General features: G+C 42.3%; 2 protein-coding genes across 2 annotated transcripts; both read right to left on the reverse strand.

Annotated features, from left to right (window-relative positions):
• Positions 1 to 679: 679 nt before the first annotated feature.
• zgc:162707 (UPF0524 protein C3orf70 homolog B) lies at positions 680 to 15,484 on the reverse strand. The gene is made up of 2 exons (XM_031743334.2): positions 14,919 to 15,484; positions 680 to 3,168 (listed from the first exon to the last, which is right to left on the reverse strand). Exons 1-2 carry the CDS (start codon positions 15,100 to 15,102, stop codon positions 2,477 to 2,479), a joined length of 876 nt encoding a protein of 291 aa, XP_031599194.1. The 5' UTR covers positions 15,103 to 15,484; the 3' UTR covers positions 680 to 2,476.
• An 859-nt stretch (positions 15,485 to 16,343) lies between these two features.
• Positions 16,344 to 26,379, reverse strand: ehhadh (enoyl-CoA, hydratase/3-hydroxyacyl CoA dehydrogenase). The gene is made up of 7 exons (XM_031743265.2): positions 26,178 to 26,379; positions 24,909 to 25,012; positions 24,160 to 24,329; positions 23,677 to 23,788; positions 22,223 to 22,327; positions 19,217 to 19,558; positions 16,344 to 18,773 (listed from the first exon to the last, which is right to left on the reverse strand). The coding sequence occupies exons 1-7, from the start codon at positions 26,249 to 26,251 to the stop codon at positions 17,521 to 17,523; spliced, it is 2,160 nt and encodes a 719-aa protein (XP_031599125.1). The 5' UTR covers positions 26,252 to 26,379; the 3' UTR covers positions 16,344 to 17,520.
• Positions 26,380 to 26,461: the final 82 nt, after the last annotated feature.

The raw sequence follows: 26,461 nt of genomic DNA on the forward strand, positions 1-26,461 counted from the left end.
ACTCCTCTCCTCTTCATCTTTGGGCAGAATAGTGGATGTACATTTATATAAACTGATTAGCATTTCATCCAAGCCTTGGTTTTCTCTCTCTGCACAAAGGATCGATAGACACAATGCAAGGGAAAAAGAAGCGTGGAGAAATCAATCTCAGTTTGCAGTCAAGGTGAGAAAGAAGCTTGCATGGTCTCTCATAAAATCTGCTGCTAGACGAAGTGTGGAGAAGACTGTCTGCGACAGAAGCCCAGAGGAAACTGGGGGCTCTGTCTCCATCGAAAAAGCTCAGTGTTTTCTGTCTTACATAAAGCTGAAGCAAAGAATGCATCCAATCTTAAATCTTCCACTACAACCTACCCCCCGATGTTTTTCCTCCCCCTTTAAAATGTTTAAAATGTGCAGCACAAAGTAATTAAAGCTTTCAAAAGCAGGAATGCAAGCTACATACCTCAACACAGTTTAGATCAGACATCCACAGCTGAAATAGTGACTCAGTTCGAGTGTATCTCTCACTTTACTTTACTTTGTTTTTTTCTTGTTACCCACTCCAGCTCTGGAGAGCATTAGTCATCATCAGTGTGTCGTGTGGAGGACGTTTGAGTGCATTTCAAAACAGATTTCAATTTTCTTTTTACAGAGGGTGTTCACGCTGTCCACAATAGATGAAGCAGGAGAGAGAAAAAAGTGAGTTTCATTAAGATTTATTCATATGAAAATAATAATATAACAAGAATAAGAACCAAATGCATTTTTCTTCAACTGCATTATGAGGGACTGTGCTCAGTGTAATGTCTAGGGCTGTCCCTGAATAAAAACACCTTGTTTTAATAACTAATACAGGGTTTCTTTGTTCTTTGATAGCATGTTTTTAATTGGAGTTTGACATGAGGGAATCCTGCAAGTGAATGCAGTCATGCAAAATGATTTTTTTCTTCTTCATCATCTTTTTTTTAAACATCTAGTGCTTATAACATTGCAGCCATAAATATTTGTGATAACTGTGGTGATTTTTGCTGATAGCTCTCTGGAAAATAATGTTTTTAAACATTAAAATAAAAGACGCCGCCCGGCTTCATTTTACTATCTGACTAATAAGCTACTCGTTTCTTATGTCAATCACAACATCACAACAGGTATTCAGGCATCCTATCTCACACTCTAATCTCTTTTAAGATGTGACCTACTAGTCTAAAATGAATGACCTCCCCAGACCCCCCTTTTGGTCATCACGAAAAAGGCATTTCATTCTCAAAAGTCCTCAAACTAATTAACAATGTAGGTTTATTATTATTAATATTATTGTTATTATTATTATTATAATATAAGATTATAAATTAGATGTGTTCCCTCAGCGATATTTGTCTCACTTGTGTCTACTGTGACAACATCCCTCCCTGTCACTGCAGCTGTACTGGAGACGCGTCCGTGCTATTCATTTCTTGGCTGCTAATAGAGGTCAGTGCAAGTCATGTTTTGCTTAATGGGACTGCCGTTCAGTTCAGCTTGACCAGAAAAGGTGGTCAGAAGAATTTTCTGTAAAGTCTGAGACATTTTTTTTAGAAGGTATAAGGGTATCCTTGGTCCTCACTGGCAGGTTCAGTATAGGAATGTGCTTCTGTGTAATCCTTGATTGTCAAACACTGACCTACCTACCCTACTGCCCGTGATGGTGTCAGTAAAGTGCAGACAAACTGTGGGCCACAATTCTTTTTAATAATGCGATAAAAGCAGGTGTGCCTGCTCTGAGCAGCTCAGAGCTGAGTAATTAAGGGGTTAAAAGGCCGGTGTGCTTTAGGCCCACGAGAGGTAGCTGGCCTTGTGGTTATTACGCTGAAGAGTCAGAATTACTAATATGTGTGGGTGGAGCCACTGACCGGAGAACGAGGGACGGCATGCTTATCTGCCACTCGAATGCTGAATTGGACCAAAGTCTGACAGACTGACTGACTGGAGAACACAATAATTACCTAACTGCTCATTATCATCGTGAAACATACTCATACCACCTTGGTTCATACATAATTTAGCTCCAGTAATATATACCTAAAGAGAAGTGTCACAAAAAAAGTGTCCGCCTTTTCTTGTTTTCCTATTTCCTCTGACGTGCACCTACTCTAGATTCTTTTTTGTATTTTTGATTTTTCTCCACACGACCATGTAAAGGAGGTCTTTTTGGTAGACTGTGCATGTTCTTGATATTCTTGTGCTTCTGTCTTTATTGTAATAAGTTCAGCAAATTCAATCCGTGCAGAGGATATGGGCAGAGGAGAAGCTGTTTCAGATTGTAGGTGCGCTGTCCTCGGCCACCTGCAGGAAAACAAATTCATCCCAAAACAACCCGGCGAAGCCCTGCTGAAGCGTTAGAAAGGGGTTTGTTTCCTACTGGTCCATATGTCATAAATCCTTGAGAGTTATTCTCAATAATAAGCTTCTGCTCCGTTGATGTTCCTTATAGATCAATTCCACCTTGATGCCATGTCGGTTACACAGTTGTTTCAATCTTTTCGATGATTTCTATCATAGACTTGGAGGGAGAGAGCAGAGAACAGTCATCTTGATCCCAGAGGCTCCCAGGGCTGGAGTTTCCATCTGTGCTCAACTCGTCATCCTCCTCCTCCTCCTCGCTCTCCTCCTCACAGGACTCCAGATAGTGGAGACCGAGGGCGTTGATGCCGGAGTCCTCGGAGCTTGACGGAGAGGAACAGTGGTCCATTTTGGGACCTTTTACCTTATCCAGCGGGGAGGGGTGTTTGTGTTCACCGTACACCTGCTGCACTGGCTGCACAGGTGCAGGTGCGTTTTGGGTTGACGGCGTCGGTTTGGGCAGTTGCTGAGCCTGGCTGGGATTTTGGGGAACCATAGGTAAAGCTGGAGCAGGTGGTGGGGGGGTAGGAGGACGAGGCGGCTCTGGTAAAGGAGGCGGGGGACGCTGCACGTAGCACATCTTCCCATTGATACGTTTGACGATGTAGTCGTCCACAAACAGGTCGGCGATCACGCAGTACTTCGGAGACTCCAGGTGAGGCGGGGACTTGAAGCAAGGGGCGAGTTTCAGGAAGCGCTCGGCCAGAGAGACGGACAGGTCGATGGTGCTGCTGCACTCTGAGCCAACAGGCGGCACGGTCGTGCTGGGCAGCTGGCACACGTTGGTCATGGGCTGGTACACGTACTTGCCTAAAGAAAAACAAAAAGAAACAAAACAAAACATGCAATTACCTTCATTTGTATTTTAACAATGACACCACTGCCTACTTGTACGGCAGAGCTGTTGCACATAGTGACAAACCCACACAAAATTATCCCCTAAACCACTTGTAGCATTTTTCAGCTAATCGTTTTGGTCTCCATACCCACAACTTCACCATTTACTCCCACCTCTGTCATCTGCATATCTCATCAGTACGCAGCTGCTTTTAGGAAAAAAAGAAAGGAAAAACTCTTCAAACCCACTAAACTACCTGCCAAACACCAAACAACACAAAGAAAAATTCTGCAGCTAAATGTTGTGGAGGGTTTACCAGCTGATGGCTCAAGTGTTTTCCCCTGGAAATGTTTAAAAGGGGAGAAAATAGCAAGGATTTATTATGTTCATCTGAAAGTGAGAAACACGGCTTTCACTCAGAGCTAATGTTGCCCTGTGTAATATACCACTGTTCTTGGATGTTCACCATATCTCCCAAAAATGCAAGAAAATGTCAGTATATAGTTAAAACGAACACTAATAGAAGAGGAGGATTAGCATTCTCTATGGCTGACACAATGTACATCAACAAGCATCAACGATATGACAAGAATTTCCCTGGAAAAATCAAATTTGGGTTTTTGAGTAGGTTCTCAGTCATCCAGGTCGCTGTAGTCTAAGGAGCTTGGAAGGAAAGCGACTGGACTTCTTTACATTTCTTGAAGAAATTTTGGAGTCCAGTCGCTTTCTTCCCAAGCTCCTTAGACTACAGCGACCTGGATGACTGAAAACCTCAGTCACGACAGCAATGCTGGAGACGGCATGAGCACGTGAACGTCAACCACTCCCACACATTCCAATACATGCCCAAATCTAAGAAACATGCTAGCTTAACAAATCCCTGTAGATGTCACAGTAAAATCATGCAAAGTCTTGCAATGCCCTTATATTTTGTGACTTGTGGGGGTTTTTGTGTGCATTTTTTTTTATCCAGGCATGCTTTTACTGTTTTGGCAGTGTGTTTGGGATCATTATCACGCTAAAAAATTTAACCACTGCCAATCAGATGCTTTCCAGATGGTACTGCATGATCGAGCACAATCTGATTGTACTTTCCTGCATTCATTTAATCAGTTTTGACAAAGTCCCCACACTGCATCTATCTATCTATCTATCTAGAATCAGATGATCACCTATTTAATCTTATGAGTAATTTTGAGATAACAAAGCATTTTCTGCTGCCAAATTAAAAACGCCTTTCTTCTTTCCAACATCTGTAATGAAACAGCAGCCAGACTGAAACAGTGTAAACTTTAGGCCAGCTGGAGCGGAGCAACAATCATTTCTGACCCTTCAATACTGATGCAAGACTCATTCTTCAAATATAACAAAATAAATAACAGGGTTTGTGTGTACAATATTTAAACCTGATGTTTTCATGATTAACACTAGAATTACTGACATAATGTGAATACAAAGCTCTAATATGTGAGGCAGCCTGCATTCTCAATCCAATAAATAGCATTTTTTCTGCACAGTGACTGTGTTTCTACAGATTTTTTTTGTAAGACTCTAAGCCATGCCACATTAAGTTCTGCTGGTGATAGTTCAAAATAACAGCTCCCAGATGTTACTCATTGTTTGCAGCCCACCACCTCCAACTCTGGGCCGTGCTGCCTGAATATTGCAGTTCAGATGTGTGTTTAACTGGCTCCCAGGAGAGAGAGAGAAACTACAGAAGACGACAAACCTACGCATCACTTCTCTTCCTCTCGTGGTGTGTCCTTGTCCTTTGTTTTGGTGGCTGCCTTGTTCCATTCAATCAAACTCTTCTCCTGGGCTACACTGACAATATCAAACTGCTTCAAATTAGGGAGGAGACCATCTTTTTTTTTGATGAATGAACAAAGTGAGTTTTCAATGCTGAAGAACATTTTTTTAAAGAAAGCACAAACCTTACAGATGAGCTGCAGTGTTGTTGAATAACTCACGCGATCACCTCACTATTAAATTATACAAGACTGCGTTAGCCACGCGGCGTGCGAGGCGTTTAAAAGCAGATGTGGCTGGATCTTCATGTCTGTAGACTTTGTAAATATTTTTAATATCAAACACAAGAGCTAATATTGATGCAGACAAAAAGGGGGGTAGAGTAGCTGTTCTGTTTAATGAGAGAAACTCAATGGTCCATGTTCAGACTGAGATGAGCCCATTCAGGCAGGCTTGAAAGCGGCAACAAATGAGAGCTAAAGCTGTAGAAGGAGATGTGTTGACATTTAGTTGCTTTTTTTTCAGCATATTACATCTAATTGCATTCATCCATCTGGAGTTTCAAATACCATGAGCAATACTAGGAGACAGACAGATGCACAGTCAGACAACAAAACAGACAGGCATATGGAGCTAACACTACACCAACACTGCTTGTCCTCAGCAGCCCTGCAGAAGGAGCGCAGCTCGTCTGTAAATTTACAAGGTGTCTGCACTTTCTTAGAAATATCACTGTTTCTGTGAGCCCCGAGGACAGTACGGTATGTGTGATAAATCTCACTTACAATAATCTGACGAAAAAAATGAGAAGAGAGAATCTTTATATGTCGGGGAAAAAAACAAGCTTCTGTTTTTTAATACCGGGACTATGTGCCGCATCCAATAAAAATAAAAAAAGACTACAAGCCGGAAAACAATCATAATGCACACACAGAACCTTTTAAATGTCCTCATATTAATCATTCTTTAATTGCCAACGTGTGGAGAATCTGCAAGTGAAAAATACGACGTCATCTGACGTTCTCGGTTCCTTATAACAGGTTGCGTGCTTAAAATAAATGAAGGCGTTGGGCCAGCTTTTTGTGAAACCCCCCAAAGGCCTCTGTATGGAAGGAAGTGTTCAAGGGTGACATTTGCTTAGAAATGAAGTCAGTCATGTCAACAACACAGAAAGAGAAACTCAAAGTAAGGTTTAAAAGAAACTACATCAGCGGGGTTTTTGATTCATTGAGGGACCTTGGTTTCTACATCAATTAAACGCTTATTGAATTGTTTATTAAAGTCCTGTAGCCAAGGCTTGAGTCAGCTTAGTGTTTTTAATACCAGACATGATGAGTGACGGGCTAATCTAAGTGAAAAACTGAGGTACACTTCACGCTCATATAGTAGCAACCACAAAGTTGGCCAGCCCTAAAGCATACTCTGCTTTTCCATCTAGTTTAACTATAATGGAGACCATAACTTAAAAATAATATCATGTTGTTTTCAGTAAGACTTAACACTATCAGTTTAAACCATAAACACATCAGGAAAACTGTTTTCTGAGACCATAGATCAAGAGAGCCGAAGGAAAGTTTTCCCATAGACTTTAGTGTAATCAAACTTTTTTTTATAACCCGAGGAGTCGCCTCCTGTTGGCTGTTAGAAAGAATGCAACTTTAAAGCTTTGGCTTCACTGATTTTTTAGACCCAGAAGTTACATCCAAGAAACAGTGGATAATAGTAAATGTTTACAAGGAAACTTTATAGATGCTTTTAGTTTAAAATTCCTGAGTCAACTACTCTTGTGCACTTCTCTGTATAGTGTAGAAATATCAGTCTGAAGTACCAATGTCTAACATAGCCAAAAACTAGAATTGAGATCTTGTTAAACTAGTTTTAACTAGATTTTATAATCCAACAATATAAGTGTACGCAAGACAACAATACGAGGTTTGGCCTCTTTTGGATGCTCTACACACAAGTGTCCAGATCTGTTGTTAAGGCATTGCTTTCCATCAGTGCAGCTTGCAGCTTTGCAGTGGTCATTGGTTATCAACCCAGCATGTGGACATATGTGGACTAAATGTTTATCCTTCTGATTCAGAAAGGCCTTTTCTACTGCTGGCAGAGAGGGGGCGGGCACTGTCCTCCTGAAATAGCCACAGTGCTACAGTAAGAACATCATAAGTACAGGTTGGAGCACCTCATCTCTGTACATTCAGTCACTCAGATTTCCAACAGAATAATCAGATCAGTGGTGGTGCTTGGACACACGATCTGATATCCCCGTGTTGGTGTTGTTCCTGCATCGTCAAAAAATAATGTCAGTCCAGGATCAACATCGCAACCGACCAGCGACATTGTCTAAGCATTCAAGAGGTTAGCTATTGAAGGCTGTAGCAAACCAACATAAGTAACGTAAATCTGGCTAACAACAAACCTGACTTGATAGTATATTTATTATATTGTATAAATTAATAAAGAAAACACGTGAAATGTTGATGATTTGGTCTAGAGGGGTTTTATACAATGAAGGACATTTTTCCCCACACTGCAATTACGATGCAAGAACAACACCAACATGGGAATATCAGCTACACTATGCTTGGACACAAATACCAGCACCCAGCATACTAAAAGCCCAGCATGGTGGCACTGATGACAATGCTGTGCACACAATTATTATTTTTTTGTCTTCTGAGACCACTGGCTTGAAACTGCAGTAAACTGAGTCAATTTTGAGGTGTACAAATGAGTTCATTTGTCTTGGTAAACCAATTACCAATCCCGCCCTGTATAAAACCAATCCACCGGAACTGAAAACTACCCACAGAATATGTTTGGGTTTTCCAAGTGATTAAAATGATGTAAGATTGATAAAACTGGCATTTCCTTTCTGACTAAAATAAATATTGCACTCAACAATAGCTTTAACAGGGCTGTATGTAGGTACACCGCTCAGTGACGACTGAAACCGACACCAGCTCTGTCTGAGCAGCTTTATTGATATTGAGCTGTACTCTAACCATGTGCTGCCCGGTGCTGCAGCCCTCGCATGACAACGTCAGACGTCAGTTGTTGGGTGACCTCTGCGTGTGCTGCCGCTCTGTGCATGTTTGTATTTCCGCACTAACAAAGACCACATGTCCCGACAAAGAAAGGACAGTCGGCAACATTCACCGCATGCTGTACAAACTCCCGGCGTGGGACATTTTTCATTCATGGACAAAGCAAAAACATTCAACGTGTTTCTTTTCTTTTTGCATTTGTGAAATGAAAAGAGCTAAATTAACTATTATAAAGGAGTGTGCGTGCATGCGATGCTGTGACTCACTGAGTGTTTAGCAGTTTTTGGAGGGCAACAGAATGAAAAGTGGAGTAATAACAAGACAGGCTTTATCTACACAGGCAAAACTTGTTAATATAATTAGTTCCTCGCTGTTTGTTTTGGATTTTGAAGACAATAAAACAAATGTGACAGTGTTGTCCTTGAATAGTGAGGGTTTAAAGATAAATCTGCCTGAAAATGGTGGAGAGGGAAAAACATATTTTTGTCCTTTTTGTCAGAGATACCCAGACAAACAGACAAAATGATGCCACGAGAAATTTGTCCTGCTACAAATAAAGATTGACAGCATAAAAAAACCCATCAGACAGCTGTAACATCAACAGTGAATGTCAGACGGTTTCAGTCCTTCGGTGTCAAACAATGGGAGGTTCTCAACACAAACACGAGCGCTGTGTTTTTCTGCTGACGGCAGCCTCGGTCGACCGGGCGCGGGCCACGCTTTGCACATCGTGAAGGGGAGGAATGACTCTTTCTCGACTAAAAAGCTTTTCATCACGTTACAATTAAAACCCAGCTAAACGCAACAAGTTCACCAGGGACCGATTAAAAGCATTTGGGATATAAATGAGATCATTAAATAAAGGAGATGTAAATAAGCCAGTGAAGAATTAACAGATTTTCATTACAAAATTCTAATTACGAAAGCAGCTTTTTCAATTTGAAAGCAGGGAATGAAGAGTATCTTCAATATATACATAAAAAAACATCATCTGGATTATTTTAGTGATTATTTAGCGAGATAAAGTGTTGGAACCGGTACACAAAGAATGTTGTGCAAAGACGCAAAGTTATTTATAGTAAAACTCAAGAGTTGAAGAGGTTAATAAGGAGGTGGAAGAACAAGCAGCTTATCCCTGGGAGATACAGATTGCTCAGAGGAGGGAGTCGAGTACTCCTCTGCTACCGCACGTCTCCATCTTCCACGCCTCCTCTCTCCTGGGCCTGTAGCTGGCCGAGGGCTGCAAAGACTGTTTTAATACAGGAGGTAGATTCTCTGGAAAATGCTGCCTGCAGCCCATCAGTCCCCTGCTCCCCTTCAAAATCACACTGTAAAAAATATCAACTCTTCTACCGCCCTACCGGCTGCAGCTGGATTATTGTGACAAGCCCAACATGCAGTCAGCATCACACACACATTATGTCATTTCGATATTGGCTCACATCGAAGCCTCAGCAGAGAATGAGTCATTAACATCCCCCTCAGTTTGATATTTTGCATGTTTGAGCTGAAGCCAACTGGCTTTATGTAGCCCACTGAATGTGCCACATACCAGTTCAAAGCAGCATGTTGGCAAAACCCATCGAACAAAAACAATTATTTTAGCAGATTGTTGTCATTCCTCATAACAGCTGCTGCGCCCAGTCGGCCAGCGGATACGACAGGCTCCAACATCCGCTGCTCTTTGTGTTTAAATCTGGCCAACAAAAAGGGGCTGCGCTAAGGGGAAACAACACAAGTTTCAGGTTTCATGGAAGAGGACGGTCTGACCCGGCATCATGCTTCCTGTTTCATGCCTCCGGAGGCAGCCACTTGGAAGTCCACTGTTTAGTCTGTAACCATAATGAAAAACTCTTGACTGTGTCTCTGTGCACACAAAACAGTGCACCACTGAAAAGCGCTCCACTGATTTAGCACTGCACTGCTTTAACACAGTTCTTTTATTTATTTTATTCAGAGAATACTATTTTCTGGTCAGTGCAATTCAAACGTGACAGTTTGGTTAGAGATTCAAGTGTGTTGTGCAGGTAGCAGATAATGTAGCCACATGCAGAGATAAGGAGCAGGTTACAGATGTCTGTCAAGCTCACTTCTTTTCAACTGCACACCTCCAGCCTACACTGACTCAAGAGGCACTGAAGGCAATCTATCTTGCCTTGTGTGAGCCACAAAGGCTTCAAAGTGAATTTTTTTTAGCTTTACATGAGTGCTCCTCCAAATATGTAACCACACACTGATGTGTAAAATTGACGGAATTCCCCTTTAAGACTTTTTTTGTCCATTAAAAAGAGATACTGATCACTCCTGACGACAATAGCCAAGAATCGATCTCTTAAACAATCTGTAATTATCTTATGAAATCATTCTGTGCAGGCCAAAAGTGATCTATTGATGCTCTAGTGACCAATCAGCAAAGCGAGCCTTTGTTATAGCAGACATTTTGAGCTGTCACAAATAGAGAAACCATAGGCTGTATATAAAAAATGGCCGTAGGTGGCCACCGTGATGTCACCCCTTTGTTTGTGCCATCTCATTCTAAAACCGGACACAAAGGACGGGGGATGTCTCTGAGAAATCAGGGGACACTGGATGCTCATGGAGCAGTGATAGGTCACCGCCCTGCTTTATAATTGTTTTCAACTTTAATGGGGACTGTAATTTACAAAATAAACATAATGTTGTCTTCAGTAGGATGTGAAACTAGAGGTTGAGACCATGAAATCATCAGGGAGGTGTCTACTGAGGCCATTTGAGGGTTGTTTTTCCTGTAGGCTTTTTCACAGTGTAACCAAAGAAGTCCCCACCTGCCGGCCATTACTTGGCTCTGCTTTACAGTCTAAGGAGAATCCATAGGAACTAATAACAGGGCGCCGTTACGCTTCGCTCTCCCGTAAGCCATTACAGAGACAATGAGCCAGCATGATCAATGAGCCAGCATGATCAATGCGCCCGAAGCAGCTAAACAAATTTCAGCCATTGTTGATTTTATTATTTACACGTGTGCTTTCTGCGACTTGTCAAAGTGTCTGGTTAATGAAACAGTCAATTGTTTTTCCCTCGGTTAACGCAAAACGCAGGAATGGAGCAGGAATGGAAACATACTGGATATCACATCACGCATGACACACACAAAAAGAAACAGCTAAGGCTTTTTTCTGCCCTTTTAAATCACATCACAACAAATTTGCCACCTAAATTTCGGACCTGTTAAAAGAAACTGCGTGCCAGTTGTGGTGTTTTCCTCTGTAACGATGTATTCTACAGTTCAGCTCCAAGTTTCAGCAGTCTAAAGGAAGGGCTCATGTTACTTTCCAGCATCGGACACTTAATGGAAAAACCACTAGACAGAGAACTAAAAGGTTCTCTCTCTCTCCTAGAGCCTCCAACGAACCCCGAGCTGCATCTGATTGGACAAACAGCTCCTGTGCTGTCTGCCCACGAATTTAAAATCAAAACCATCACAGTGGCTGCTGTGCAGACTTTCCTGTATATAACAAATAGTTCAACAAACTGTGCTTCAAGCACCATTTGAAGGAAGAAATGAAATTAACCTTCTTCATTTTTATCAAAACACCGATTTGAATAAAGTAGCTAGAACCTCAATTCTATGCAAAGAAGAAGAAGGCAATTTGAAGCCCTCTGCATGGGCAACAACTGAGCGTGGAAATTATGAATCCTGTGGCCATGCGCTTCTTATTAATTAAGTAAGGACACGACAAAGTTGGAGTCTTTTCAGAAAAAACTTGGTCAGTTATTCTTGTCAGATGGCAGTAACACAAACCTGTCCAATAAAACAAAAGCGAGAACTTCCTGAACTTTTGTGCTGCTCTGCATCCATCACTGATACACCAGCATTTAAAGCGACTGAAGGGCTGCAGATCCTAAACATGAGCAATCAATCAAAAACATCCCCTCAGGCCTGTGCTGACAATATATTGATCCCTTTATAACCGGTGAAGCTTTTTATGATTCGGCAGTGCTATAAATTTTGAACCCGTCACCAAACCAGTCAATACAGCGCAGGGCTATATTCAATAAATCTCCGTATTTCCCTTTAGAAATAGTTGCGAGCTTCTGCTGCGCGGTGTAACGGATGAGACTGCCGTGGGAGCCTGACAGAAAGATCCCATTTTCTTGTATCTACAAGTTCGAAATTAGTCCTGGCAGAGTACAAGCAGACTGACAAGACTGTTCAGGACTCATTACAGACTCTGTTAGGCTTTCTTAATGAGTAATTCATTGCTCTGCTTGGTAATTGTAATCAGTTCTTAAAGAATAAAGTGAGAGAAGTGAGAGAAGGGGGGGGAAAAGTGTTCAGACCAGGTGGTTTCAGCGCCGCTTTGAGCAAAAGCTCTCATCAGAAATGACATATTGGCAGTGACACTAAACACAGCTAATTACTGCTAATGAGAGGCTTGGACTGATGTTGTCACCAGCTGGGAACATTGCTTCCACCTACATCCAATTCTAGTTTCCACCATCTTTTTTCCGTGGTTGATTTTTTTTTTTTTTTTTGACAAATGTTTCTACAACTAAATGGAAAACACTGGAAGACCATCCAACATATTTTTCCTGTGCTAGCCTGCAGACATGATTTGAGTCCTTTGAGTATTGAAAACTGGAAGAAATCCATTGTGGATGCGTTCAGTTTGCAGCAGGCACATAAAAATAGAAGAAGCCAGGCGTTAAGTCACACCTAATCATCTCGTGCTGCTCTACAGGTGAGATAATGGAAAGAATTTTAGTATGTGAATTTAAATTGCTGAACCGAGTCTTCATACGCAGTGACCTTTTGTATTTGTTTTGCTGGGAACCTATTAAAAATGTAATTAAAAAGGCAGCCCGGCAAGACTCCCTGTGGTGAATGCACAATTATCAGCTTCAGAATAAGTTTATACTCCAGGCGGCTGTCGCAGGCACATTCAAAATGAAAACGTGACAAGATAAGGCTGTTACAACATTTCCTGCTTTTGCATCCAGCGTTATTATGGACTTCTAGAGGAGAAGGGCATGAGCCGAGCAGGAAGGCTTTGTGAAGGCGTGCTGGTGTACTTCTCTCACCGGGTGCCCTGGTTCTGCCTGATTCAGCAGTCTTAGCTGGTTTATTTTCACCGTGGTGCGAGGGGAACCTTTGAATTGCAGTGGAAGGAGATGAGAAGGTGAGAAGCTCCATTAGGATATGCCTGGTTCTTTCTCCTATAGCATAACAAGCTCTATGTCCATTTTGTGGCACACTTTCAGCCAGAGTGATGAATATTTCAAAAACAGAAAGGAGGAGCAAGTCTGAATGTTTACAAATGATGTAACACAGAATGGGCTTTGCATGCAGACATAAATGCTGTATGTGGCTTGTAATAAACACTGGAAGGAATTCATCATTTTTCTGCCACATCTGATATTTCAAGAACCGCCTGGCTCATTCCGGACGGAGGCGGGTGTCTAAATCCAACGATTACACAGCAAAGATTACAATGTGACTTGTGCAGTTGCACACTATAAGCTCAGAGTGAGTGGTGCAGGATAGATGGTGATTGTGTTTTACACTGATCTGAGGATTTTCTGGGCGGGCAGAGATGGGGATAAATTAGGGCAGCACAGAGAGAGGGGCATCCTGTCAGGTGCATGCACGGCTACTCGGAATCTGCGGTGGTCTCAGGGTGTCAGGTCGAGGGAGGTTCAAATGGAGATGGAGAGCGTGGCGCACGCACAAAGTGGAAAGGAAAGTGTGCGTGTGCGAGTGGAACTGCACCCCTGCACTTCATCCCCATTACAGTCAATGCAATAGTCGATACAAATGAAATTACTACAAGGCTGCAGAGTTCAGTGTTGTGGCTCAAGAACAGCAGCTGGAGTGCATGATACTTGTGTGAGCATGTGATGAGGGCTGTGGCCACAACATATTAAAGGATGGTGAAATATTCCATTTCTTGTTGTTGTCAACAAATTGCATTTTTCAGTAGGTAAAAAAATAAATAATAAGGGTTCAGCCCTTCCAACAGTCCTCCCTGTTGTATATCTTAAAAATGGGTCAGAAAGACAGCTGTGGCTCAGGAATTTTCACAGTTAAGGCATAATACTAAAAAACGGGAGTAAATAGTGGATTTAGTCTGGGACTATTTTCAGCAGTGGATTAATACATATTCTACTGCCCTAGTGAGTATTAACGACACTCACTGCCAATCTAATAAAAGAGTGATCTGGGGTTTTTTGGACAGCAGTGGCACAGAGAAGTAAATTATCAGGCTGTAGCTTCATGGGGGAATAACAGTGTCTGGTCATTGTCTGCTTTTACGGGACTTTTGCTCAAAAATAAAACACGGAATCATCCTTAAAAGAGAAATGAAAGTGGTGATTCGGGTTTGTGTCATCAGACTGTGTCGACCAGTTTCACAAAGCCTGAAAAACAAGCTTTCAAAAAACAAAAAAATAGCAGAGCTGTACAGTAGTAAATTTATGAATTGTTCAGCCTTCATTGTCTAGACGGCATAAACTATTCATACAGCAAGAGGAAGGGTAGGAAGAATTAACTCCGGTCAGACATAAACTGATGATGAAGTATTACAGGAGCGAGTACAGCAAGGCTTATAAAATGAAGAAGTTACACCAAACAAACAATCAAATAACAGGAAACGACATCAGCTTCTCCCGAGGGGAAGCCAATGCTGCCTGTAGGCGCATGTAAGTAATCAGACTGATGGACAGCCTTTACATAATCTGTGAAGCGTTATAACTTGTTTATCAAATAAAGTTCATATCTGCCTCATTCTGAGCCTTTCAGTGGAGGAAGGAAACAGTGCTTGTGTGGTTTTAACTAAACACGGACACATAACTACCAAATACCACGCACATTTGCCAGCAGTGCCTTCGGTGACAGTGTGAAACGATTATTTGTAATAAATGCAGCTGATAAACTACAAACTTACAGTGACACCAGCCCAAGTGACAGCACCAGTGCAGCTTGAAGCACTTCCCGTGACTGTGCGTGGCGCAAATGGAGAGTCCATCACAAGGCAGGAAATCTGGTCTCCCAGCGCAGCTCTTGGCCAAAGCCTGCGCCTCGTCCAACTTCTCGCTCTTCGGACACTTATGTGCTCCCGAGGCAGCCATGCCAACATTTCCTGTATCAAAGGGGGAAAAAAATAAAACACGCACTCAGGCTCCTCTGGGTAACCTACAACATAAAGGCCAGGGACCGAGGCGATGTTTACGGTCCGAGCCGCCCCGTAGAGCTTCTCTGCTGGAAGACAGACGCGAAACGAAACACGGTGGCTGGATCTGTGAATCCAAAGCAGCTCGGTTCACACAAAGGGTGGCGGCATATCCTGTAAAAGTCGAAGGGCGTCAGTCAAACGAGGAGGCAAGGGGTGGGTAATGTCATGTGCAAAGCCTCCCGTGATCGTGATCCACACATTTCTCCATCCACCCCTCGCGTCGGGAAGCTGCTCTGTGCCCCTGGTGACGCGCGTACGGAACAACGGCGCGCATCTGAACTTCATCACACAACGGGAGGAGTCCACAAACACAAAGCCAGCTGCTCTGCGCACTTCAAACACACACCCAGGCTTTCATCAGACCCTCCAAGAAAGAAAAAAACTTCAAAAGATCAACGTCTATGACATTAATATATTCCGTATTTCACCCAAGAGTAGCATTTTGATTGGTGGTTTTAATTCATGAAAGTCTGCCGCTAGATCTCGTACTATTTATTCTTAACACCTACGCGTGGGCGTGCGTTATTTAAGTACATTAACGTTTTCAGAAACTCTGCGGATCCGGGACAGACAAATAAATAAATAAATAAATATAGAAAATGGAGCAATACATCAGCACAAGCCAGCTGCTCAGCGTGGAGTCTTTTTGCCGCTAGGTGGCAACCCGAACATCTGTTCATTGCTGGACGTGGGATGGGATTTACTTGAGAGTGAGCCATTGATTTCTATAAACGCAATTTAGAGCTGCGTGTCTCCCCCGGCTCTCCTGTGTCACCGCTTCGGCTGAGTCAGCAGAAAACACGGACCCAAGGAGAAACGTTTCCAAACCTTCTCCTGTGGACAAGTGACGTGAAACCCCGTGAAGAAGCCAAATAGAAGCTAAAGTACACAAAAACGGTGCACAACGCTACACTCAAACATATTCAAGCCCCAAAATGCCTACTTTAAGTAATCTGATTACATGTTACATAAATATAATGTAAAATATTAAATTTACTTGAAATATATTCAGTTTATACCGATCACACTTTCCTTAATGATTCATTATTTGACTAAATAAACTTTAGATTTTAGATATTGCTTCATTTTTACGAGGACCAATAATTTTTTTTCTATAAATCACAACAGATCAACACCTGATTGTATAATGTCTTTATTGGAAGAGTCAGATTATACTGTGCAGTATCATTAGTGACAACCAGGAAAAGCAAAGAGTTAATTTACATTCAAACGTTAGCATTTTATGTGCCATATATATTTTTGGTAAACAATTTTAAAAGCTTAAGTAAAGACATTTTATTCACAATTATTAGAGTTTTATTTCCTCTGTAGAGCTTCATCTGCTGCAATACATTTGCTGGCTGCAAAGCCTGGTCAGGTCTGTTTTTCACTGTGGCCATTCCTAGTATTGTGTCCACCTCCGTGTGTGAATAAAGTAGACAAAATATAAAAAATGATAATACAGTCAAACTGTATAAACTGTCAGTAAAATCAAAATAGAACGAGGCTGCAGTTCAAATCTAGTCTGAGTGATATTGTTTTCCTTTGGGCTTTTAAATCTGTATCTGTTGGTGCCGAGTGCCCGTATTTGTTGAGGGGTCTGGCTTTGCAGAGTCCAAGTCATACTTCCCCCATGGGGACAATAAAGTATCTGTCTGTCTATCTATGGACAACACTGCCCAGCCTCTCCACAGTGGTCTGGTCCGCCAGAGACAGAATGACTAAGTGCTTTGCTGAACGCCACAGGAGGTCCCTCCTCCCTGCAGTCATCCATCTCTGCTGAAGATGTATAATTTCTTCCTTCTGTTATTCTTATCAGCTGACATTTCACGTACACTAAGATGACTTGCTTCCTGCACATATCCCCAGTACTGTGCTGTTAATCTACTCCCGTCACACTTTTCTTTCAGTTTATTTTTCCAAATTATGGTTAATTTTCCTTAAAGCTGGTGTTATTTTACTCCTTAACATTTGCACTTGAATAATGGAATTGTAAAGCGCTGCAATCCATTATTATTATTATGACTTGTATTTTTTTGGCCCAATCTATTGTATCAACCTTTATTACTGCTACTAATACACAATAGACACTGTTTTTATTAGTATTTCATGTTGAACATATTCATCTATGAGGTGAGCAATTTTCCTGTCACGATAAAAAAAAATGCGGTTGGCAAAGACAGGTGGTCTTTTTTTGGTTTAAGGTAAATACATTTAGTTTTACAGGTGCTTCTTATTATTTGATTATGCAAGTCAACATTTAATCAGCTTATAAACTCAGAAGTGCATTAACACGTTAAAGTTGAAATGCTGTTTACAGCTGGCTGCGGACCTTTTTAATCACTTCCCTCCACTTTTGGATTGGTGGGCTGCCGCTGCCCACCAGCTTCCTGAGCAAGTCGCAGGGCTGCAGGCTGGGCACATCAGGGTGAGCCTGGTGGTAGTGCTCGAGCCGCTCAAGGACCTTGTTTAGGCCAACTGTGGTAGCGTAGAACATGGGGCCTCCGCGGTGTCTAGGCCAGCTGTAGCCAAACACGTAAATGACATCGATGTCTTCAGGCCCTGCGGCTATTCCGTCCTCCAGGATCCGGAAGCCCTCGTTGATCATGGAATAGAGGCAGCGCTCCAGCACCTCCTGGTGGTCTATGCGGCGTGCCACCAAGGTGTGCCGGGCTCGGTACTCGTCCAGGAAGCTGTGCAACCAAGGGTCAGGCTTAGCCACCTGACTGCCAGGTTTATTATACTGATACCACCCTCTGCCTGTTTTCTGACCAAACCGTCCCTGCTCGCAGAGCAGGTCTCCCAGGGGGCTGTACCTGCGACCTTGTCGGAGCCTCGTTGCCTGTCCCGTTGTCGGGTTGGGCACTGCCAAGCCATCGGCCATCCTCACTTTCCAGCCCACATCAAGCCCAGAGAGGTCAGACATTCTGAACACACCCATGGCAAACCCAAACTCCTCCAGCACTTGATCCACAAACTCAGGTGTGGCTCCCTCTTCCAACAAGAAGAGGGCTTGTTCCAAATACGGTTTCAGCATGCGGTTCCCCACAAAACCCCGACAATTGCCAACCGCCACACTGACTTTCCCAATTTTCTTTCCCAGTTGCATGGCAGTTGCCACAGCAAGAGGAGAGGATTTTGGCCCATAAACCACCTCCAGCAGCTTCATGACGTGGGCTGGAGCAAAAAAGTGCATCCCAACCACAAGCTCTGGGTTGCGGGTTTGACAGGCCAGCTGGTCGATGTCTAATCCAGAGGTGTTTGAGCACAGAAACGTGCCAGGTTTACAAACAGCGGACAGCTGCTGAAAGACCTTCTTTTTCAGAGCCATGTCCTCAAACACAGCTTCGATGACAAGGTCGACATCTGCTACCGACTGGATGTTACAGCCGTAATTGATCTTGTCTAGAGCAGGAGCAACCCCACGTCTCTTAGCCCCTCGCTCCAACATGCCTGATATTGCCTGCTTTGCCTCCATCAGCTGCTTCTCTTGAGTCTCCACAGCTACCACAGAGAACCCTGCCTGTGCGAGGGCAACAGTTATGCCTCTTCCCATGGTGCCAAGACCTGAAACGACAAAAAAACAAAACAAAACCAAAAATCATGCGGACTATAGGGGGAGAAAAAAAAAAAAAAAAAAAAATCTGAACCAACAGCCATGCAAATACCAGAGACATTTCTGTTAAATTACAGGATATAAATATATACACGGAACATTTTGTGCAATGCTAGACTGTAAATAGTTTTACGTTGGCAGCATAGCGTTTTTCCAAAGCCTGCAATTTTAATACACAAGCTGCTGAGCTTCACATATCCAGATTGTCATACATCCAAGCCTCACGGCAGGGAAGAGACATCCATTAAAACTCAGCTGAAGTGTAAACGAGGGCTTAGTTTCCATAGGCAACCTGGATGTGGAGATGCCACTTGGATAGTGAGATGAGTCAATGTGCTTGTGATAAATGAAAAGCTCAGGACAAGTAGAAATTAAAAGCCCCAAAAGCCCTTACCAATCACAGCTGCTTTATGTACAGGCCTGGGCTTGCTCGTATCCCAGCGGGCTCCACTGGGCATGCTCCACCTGCCGACGGCTCTCTGAGCAAAGAAAAAGTACTGCAGAGCGCGGGTCTGGCCAGAGGTGAAGAGAGTGGCCATCAGCTCTCTCTCCCGCTCCATTCCCTGATTGTAGGGCAGGGTGGCCGCCGCGCGCACCGCCTGGACACACGCAATTGGTGCTATGGCTCCACGGGCAGTCCGGCGCACCCTCTGCATCACTTCCTCAAACAGCACATCCACATCAGGGGGGCACAGACACGGATATGTGCTTATACGACGTGCATCCAGTGGCTGACCTGCAGGACAAAAAAAAGAAAAAAAAAAAAAAAGGAAAAAAGGACGATGTGACCCCAGCCGAATGATCGCCTGCTTTCAGCTTCGTCACACTTCTGACAGCTAAACATGTAGTCTGCAATTACATTTCTGATTTCTGTGCAAATGCATCTGCACATTTCAACTTTTCAAACCGAAAAGTGCCTCCCATCTTCCAGAGGTACCACTCTTTTCCACTTTCTTAAATTTGTCAACCAGCACTCAGCACACACCGAGTCCGGGTGTAATTGGTTTTTCAGGCACACTCATCCACTCAATCACTAGATAACCCGGTAGCTTCTACGTGCAGAGGGATTTGACAGACCATTTCCAGATAATGGGAGGGACCTTGCCAGTTTACTGTTACCATTCACCTTGAATAAAGCAGATCTGAAACAGAAGGAAAAGCAAAATAGACAAAATAGCAGGTAAATTTCCAACTGTGAGAGCAAAGAAGAGAGGAGGGATAAACTGAATTCTCAATCCTTTGAGCAACATCATTTTTTCCCCCACAAGCCAAATTACATGAAAAGATTTAATATAAAGATACTGAAACTTTCAAATGTAAGATTTCCCGTCTGATGTGATTCAAGCCTGAGGAACAATGACTGTGAAGAAGATGACCACTCGGCTAAAACCTTGTTAAAAATCTTAATTCCCGTTCCTGTCTCCTCTGACGTGATTACATGGGACAGTAGTCAGAATCCTTCACAGCTCCACTGAATTACACTCAGCCATGGGTCTGGGCCAGAAACTGGGTCACCATGGCAAAGCTTAAAGGGACAGTGGCCACATTTGATTATGAGTATCCACTTAGTCCAATAAGGAGGTATTTTGCCTAAAACAGTATACTGTAAGTGTGGAGGGAATTATGAGGGTCATTCTAAACCAGTTTAATGCACATTCTGTCTACAATAAATGTCTGTGAAGTATTGTGTGTCAGTGCAATGCGATTCCTGTGTAATTTAGGAGAGTATTATTGCAGCGCTTAATCTGTAAATGGTCGCGCTGTGGATTTGTTGCGCAGCGGTTGGGAATCTTGGCCGTCCTGACAGATGTAGCGGGACAGATGTTGCAACCGCTGGGGTAAAAAAGTTAATCTCGTCACCAGCCTCGACTCGCGAGCGTGCGCGTATATGGTGTGTGTGTGAGTGTGTGTGTACATCTGCGAGGCCACACGTGCATCAGTTTAAGTGCAACTGCTCTTTGGATAAATATTTAGCACACACTGTGCGCACAGACTGAATGTACTCCGCGGGTCTCGTCAGCTGCGCGTCTCAATGTCACAAAGAGTCACGCTCGGTTTGTAAATTTAACGCACATTTCCCGTCCCTACTTAACACCCCTGCTAATCAAACTAAAAGACTGGAGTATCTGTTAAAAATCTCCACAGATTCGGCCCCATCTCCTCAAATCTCCCATCTTGTATGCCGTTGGCTTCTCCGTCTGACTCACTCTAAGCTTCGGCTTTACCGACAACACTCACTTCCTCACCCACTCAAAGTCAACTTGGCAGTAGAGTGTGGAGAAAAAAAAAAAAAAAGCACAAGACTGCAATCATCTTTTGATTGTAAATCAAGTGAACCTAAAGACTTAACTGTTGACGTTTTGCGCAGATGTAGTGAGATTGCTGCCAACATAAATGCCTTCGAAATGAGCTGTCACTGCCAAGAAATCTCACCAGAGATGAAGATGACATCTCTGGAATAAAAATAAATAAACAAAAAAAATCTAGCACGCACCCTACAGTGTAGTCATGAAAACATCATCTCACGTTCTTTTCACAGAGAAGAATCAAAAGCTCTCGCAGGGCTATGCCGAGGCAGGACTAAACAAAATGTACCTTCCCCTCACCGAACCACACAGCAGAGTGGGCGGTGTGTGCATTATTCTGCAGTACTAGAGGGAATATAGCACTCATAAATGCTCAAATGAATAAAGGGAATAGGACATTCTGATATGCCTCTCCGCTTTCTTGCTGAGTGTTGGATGAAAGGTTTCATAGTACTCTTGTGTCTGTATGCCTAACATGAGGCTGCTTAGCTTAGCACAAAGACCGGTAAAAATTTAGGTTTTTGCCAAAAAGTAAACTAGATCAACCGAAAGATTTTGTCATATTTTTTCCATTCAGGCTGAGTCTACCAATGCTTTCTGTCACCATTTATCACCATCTAGCAAATATGAATGGGCCGCTCTTTCCACTGACTGATAAATCATCCTAAACTACGGGGATGTGGCACACTTCGCAGCCCATTCAGCGAGTAAATGAGGCTGGTACGCACGTGCGGGGGAAATCCTCATCCTCCAAAACGACTGGAGAGGGCCCGTTATTAATATTCTAGGAAAGTTTGTCCCTTTTCGCCCTTCTGAATAATACAGCAAAAGCAGTGAAGACATCAGAGCACATCTGACAGAGCCATGAAACATTTATGGCTTCTGTGGTGAAGGATCTGGCTGCTGCATTTTCTCCTTCCTTTTACTTCCACAACCTACATATCAGCGCTTCTTGATGTCAGACTTGCCTAAAATAACTGCTCTAGGTGGAATTTCTTCCCTGCTTCCACAGAATCAATTTTTAAACCAGTGAAGAGAGAGAGAGTATAATAAGTAGCATTTGCTTCATTTTTTCCCCTCCCTCCACATCTCACCTGCGACTCTCTGGGCAAACTTCACAGCTACATTCACAGTGTTGTGATCAGTAATCTGGTCCACTAATCCGAATTTCAGTGCCTCTGCAGCAGTCACGTAGCGACCTGTGGGAGACATGAGTGTCGTCAAGGCCCCATATGAATGATACGATGAACATAACATGAATTAATGAGGAGCGTTTCAGGTGACCTTGGCATTTAGACGCTTAGCTTAAAACCACATCATCTCCTGCTTTAGTTAAATAAAGGCAACGTCTCACGAAACTAAATAGCATAATAGAGTTAAATAGACTTTTTAAAAAAATCAAAAGATGAAGAATTATAGTTTGTGAAGAACATTTCAGACATTCTGAACAGGGTAGTGAATCGCTCCTGCAGCATCACATGGTAAAACGTTAATTCATGCTGACCTCTGCTGGTCATCAATGTAAACTGTCTCCTGGTTTATTTTCATTTTATTTTCAGTCACATGTGAAAAAAAACCCTTACGTTTTCCATAGGAATTACAGGGGTAAGTAGCAGACAGGTGCTGCTAATCAAATACAGTTAAATAAATGATCATTAGCAAGTGTGAGCATTTCTATGAAAGCAGGAGCTTTGGCAGACTGCCATCATCCCAACAAATTCACCTCAAGGTCATAGCGTGCAACAATCAGAGAAACTGCAAAAAAAACAAAACAACAACAACTCAAGAGCAACATCTTAGGCCTTAGTTTGTTTGTTAAATATTAAAGTTCACGGCCGTACAATCAGAGACAAATTGAACAAATATGACTTGTTTGGTTTCCAGGAGAAAGCCTCTTCTCTCCAGAGGCAGCACGGCTCTGTTGGCAGAATTGCATCTGAACAAAACATAAGACTTCTGGACAATGTTGTTTGGACAAACAAGACAAAGTGGAGATGTTTGGTCATAATGCACAGAAAACCAAACACAGCACATCAGCACAAATACCTCACACCAACAGTTACCCACGGTGGTGAAGGACTGATCATTCAGACTCTGTATATCAAAGTATTCTAGAGTCACATATGAGGCTCTGTCCATGAGCTAAAGCTCGGCCGGAATTAGGTCATTGAACTGGACAATGAGCCCAACCACAACAGCAAATCTACAGCATTTGCTGTAGGCCCAGTGACTAATATGCTGTCTTGAGACCTTAAGAGAGCTCTGCATCCTCGAATGCCAGCAAACCTCAATGAACTGAAGCAATGTTGTAAACACATGATGTGAGAGGCTGATAAAGTCAAACTATTGCCTCTATAGGCGGTTCTACAAGCTACTGAATAGTTTTTCATTAGTTTTTAGCAGGACTGCTTACAGTGACATGTCTGGGTGCTGTCTTATCAAACGTTTTAGGACGTGCTCTTCTTCAGAAACCAAAAGTTGCTGGGAGTCGCCATGTTTAGGAAACTTTATTCATCAAAGTCAGACAGTGTTAACTTCTTTCTGCTACCTGTGGTGATGAGGTCCAAGGCAGCCGGGACACCGATGAGCCTCGGCAAACGTTGGCTTCCCCCTGCACCAGGCAGCAGCCCCAGAGTCACCTCTGGAAGTCCCACTCTGGCCTGAAAAGACATAAAGGTACAAAATTTGATAAACGGGATGTACTGAACTGTGGAGGTTTAGACATTAGCGAAAACTGTTTCTGGGAATATTCTTTGAATATGATGTGTGTTATTCTGCATGGCTTCTGTGAGTGACATAAATATCAATTCTCAGCAAATGTATTCTGGACAGATAAGATTTTTTTTTTTTACCTTTTTCAAGTCTGACACAGACAAACTGACTCTTTTTCTAGTCATTTGCAAAATAAAAAAAAACATTATTATGCAAAAGCTTCACAAGATGCAAGATACTGACAGACATCGATGCGTTTCATCGCTGACATTAAAGAGACACTGGCCGACAGGGACAGAGATCTGAAGCATGAACTAACTTTAGAGTGTGCAATCCGATAATGACAGCCAAGTGCCAACTCAAGGCCTCCACCTAAAGCGATCCCCTCTATAGCTGCCACCACGGGCTTGGAAGCAGCCTCGATGGCGTGGATCATCGGTATCAGGGGAGGCCCAGACATTTGTCCCCCAAACTCCTTGATGTCTGCTCCTGTTGCACAAATTCAAATTGACAAAATGATCAGGAACTTGGAGAAAGAAAGGTCATGAGAGATGGATATGCGGATCAGCAATTCATTATTTTGTGTGGGTCTTTTCTACTTTTCTCAACCTTGTCTGACAGATATATTTGGGTTTTAGTTGAGAAAAAACATTTTTCTCTATTTTTGATATTTTACAGAATGAAACACAGCGGTTAAGCAAATAAGCTCCAAGTTAAATGATAGTGAATATAATGACACAAATAGTTGAAGCTTACTGCACTTGTTATTTAATAAAAATGTACAGTTTGGGATTATTTCTATGTGAAATTATTTACTTCTGGTTTTGCACCTGCAAATGCCATGACAGGATCTGTATTGTTTACTGCATTATGAGTATGCAACAAATCACCTTTTAATGATGTAATATTAACATTAAATTAATAAAAAAAAATGTATAATAAAACTACTGAAAATGTAGTTGTAATGAAAATTGTGCTAAGTGGAAGAAGATGGGCAGACAGAGACACTTACATTATAAATAATATCATGGTACATGATTAAAAAAAACAAAAAAAACATGTCCATACCCCCAGAGAATATCCCATTCTGGCCACAGATGACCACAGACTTCACTTCTGGCTCACTGAGTGCTCTCTGCATCGAGTCAACAATGCCTTGCCTCACCGCTGCACTGCATGAGGAAAAAGTCACAACTTTATTTGGCCTTTTTTTCACACTTTGTGAAATTTTAAACTTGACAGTAAATTGTTCTGCTGTGGCCCTTCTTCACAAATTTAAAACAAAAGCATGTAACAAAGACAGGCAGAGCAGTATAAACTTTGATAACTAACATCTATGTACTTTCTTTTTTGATAATTTTAGCTTACGAAGCTACTAAAATGCATCATACAGTCTATTAAATCTTAAGGTACACATCAGTTAGAATAAAAAAAACAAGATGAGAAAATGTCTCTGTAAAACAGGGCAATGATAGCATAACTAGAGAGTAAATAGATTCAATTATTGCTACAGCTTAAATGACTTCAAGTAAACTTGTGAGGTCCAGTAAAGGTTCCAGGGTCCAGTAGATCATACTGTGGTTGGGTGTGTTTTTAGTGTGCTGTTAATTAATCACAGTTCTCTGTTGTAATGTATTAATGTACTTACAGGTATCAAAACCTACTGACTCTATATGCAGAAGAATGGCAGCTGCCAATTTAGGAATAATCTGCATGATGACACTGCTGTACAGGCGTCTATAAAAAGTACAAACTACAAAACGTTTGTGTCTATTTGTAAACAGGCTGTAGACACCAGGGTTTATGAAGCGGGTGTATATAAAATAAACAAAGGATCTGTTTTGCAAGTAGCGATAAGCAATCCGCTTCTTTATGGCAACTTAAAATATCTTTATACAACTATTACGGTATTTGTTTTAATTTTCTAATCCCCTCTTGGCCAGATTTATTTTAAAAAACATTTTTAAGTATGATAAGTCTTTTTACTGGATAAATAAATGACATACAAAAGTCACTTCAACTTTGGCACAGAAAGACTTGATATCACTCATGTTTGACAGATTATGGTTCAACCCATTTACAACCGCAATCAGAGGATCACTCTCTCTGACGCCACCCTCTGGTAAAACACCTGAGTTACTATCTTCTGGTGCACAAAGCTCTCTTTCGTGATAATACTACTTGTTCCTGTGCAAGCTGCAAATTGCTGTTGCAGCTACAGCTCTACTGTATATAAAATCAATCAGGCACATGTTAATTCGCATTACGAGACACGCAAAAAGAAAGCAAACTGCAGTATAAGAAGTTGTGCAGACCAATTTCATTAAATCGGCTCACCTGAGTGCATTAACGGGAGGACTTTGGAGAGTAATCAAGCCCACGGAGCCCGAAACGCGAGTGTACTGAGCCATGGTGTCGAAGGAATACTTGGAGATGTCGCACTTCTCGTTTTGCTGTGCAGACTGAACTTTGAAACTTGACTTTAATCTAGTTAGCAACGCTTCATCACCTTTGTCACACTTCCTCCCCCTCCGTGTAAACAAACGCTCTTCTTCTACGGCAAACACTCGCGCTATCGCCCCCTACCGGAAGCAGAGTTTTTGAAAAATTATTTTTCCCGT

Source organism: Oreochromis aureus, linkage group 16 (genome assembly GCF_013358895.1).
Source record: "Oreochromis aureus strain Israel breed Guangdong linkage group 16, ZZ_aureus, whole genome shotgun sequence".
Lineage (NCBI taxonomy): Eukaryota > Metazoa > Chordata > Actinopteri > Cichliformes > Cichlidae > Oreochromis > Oreochromis aureus.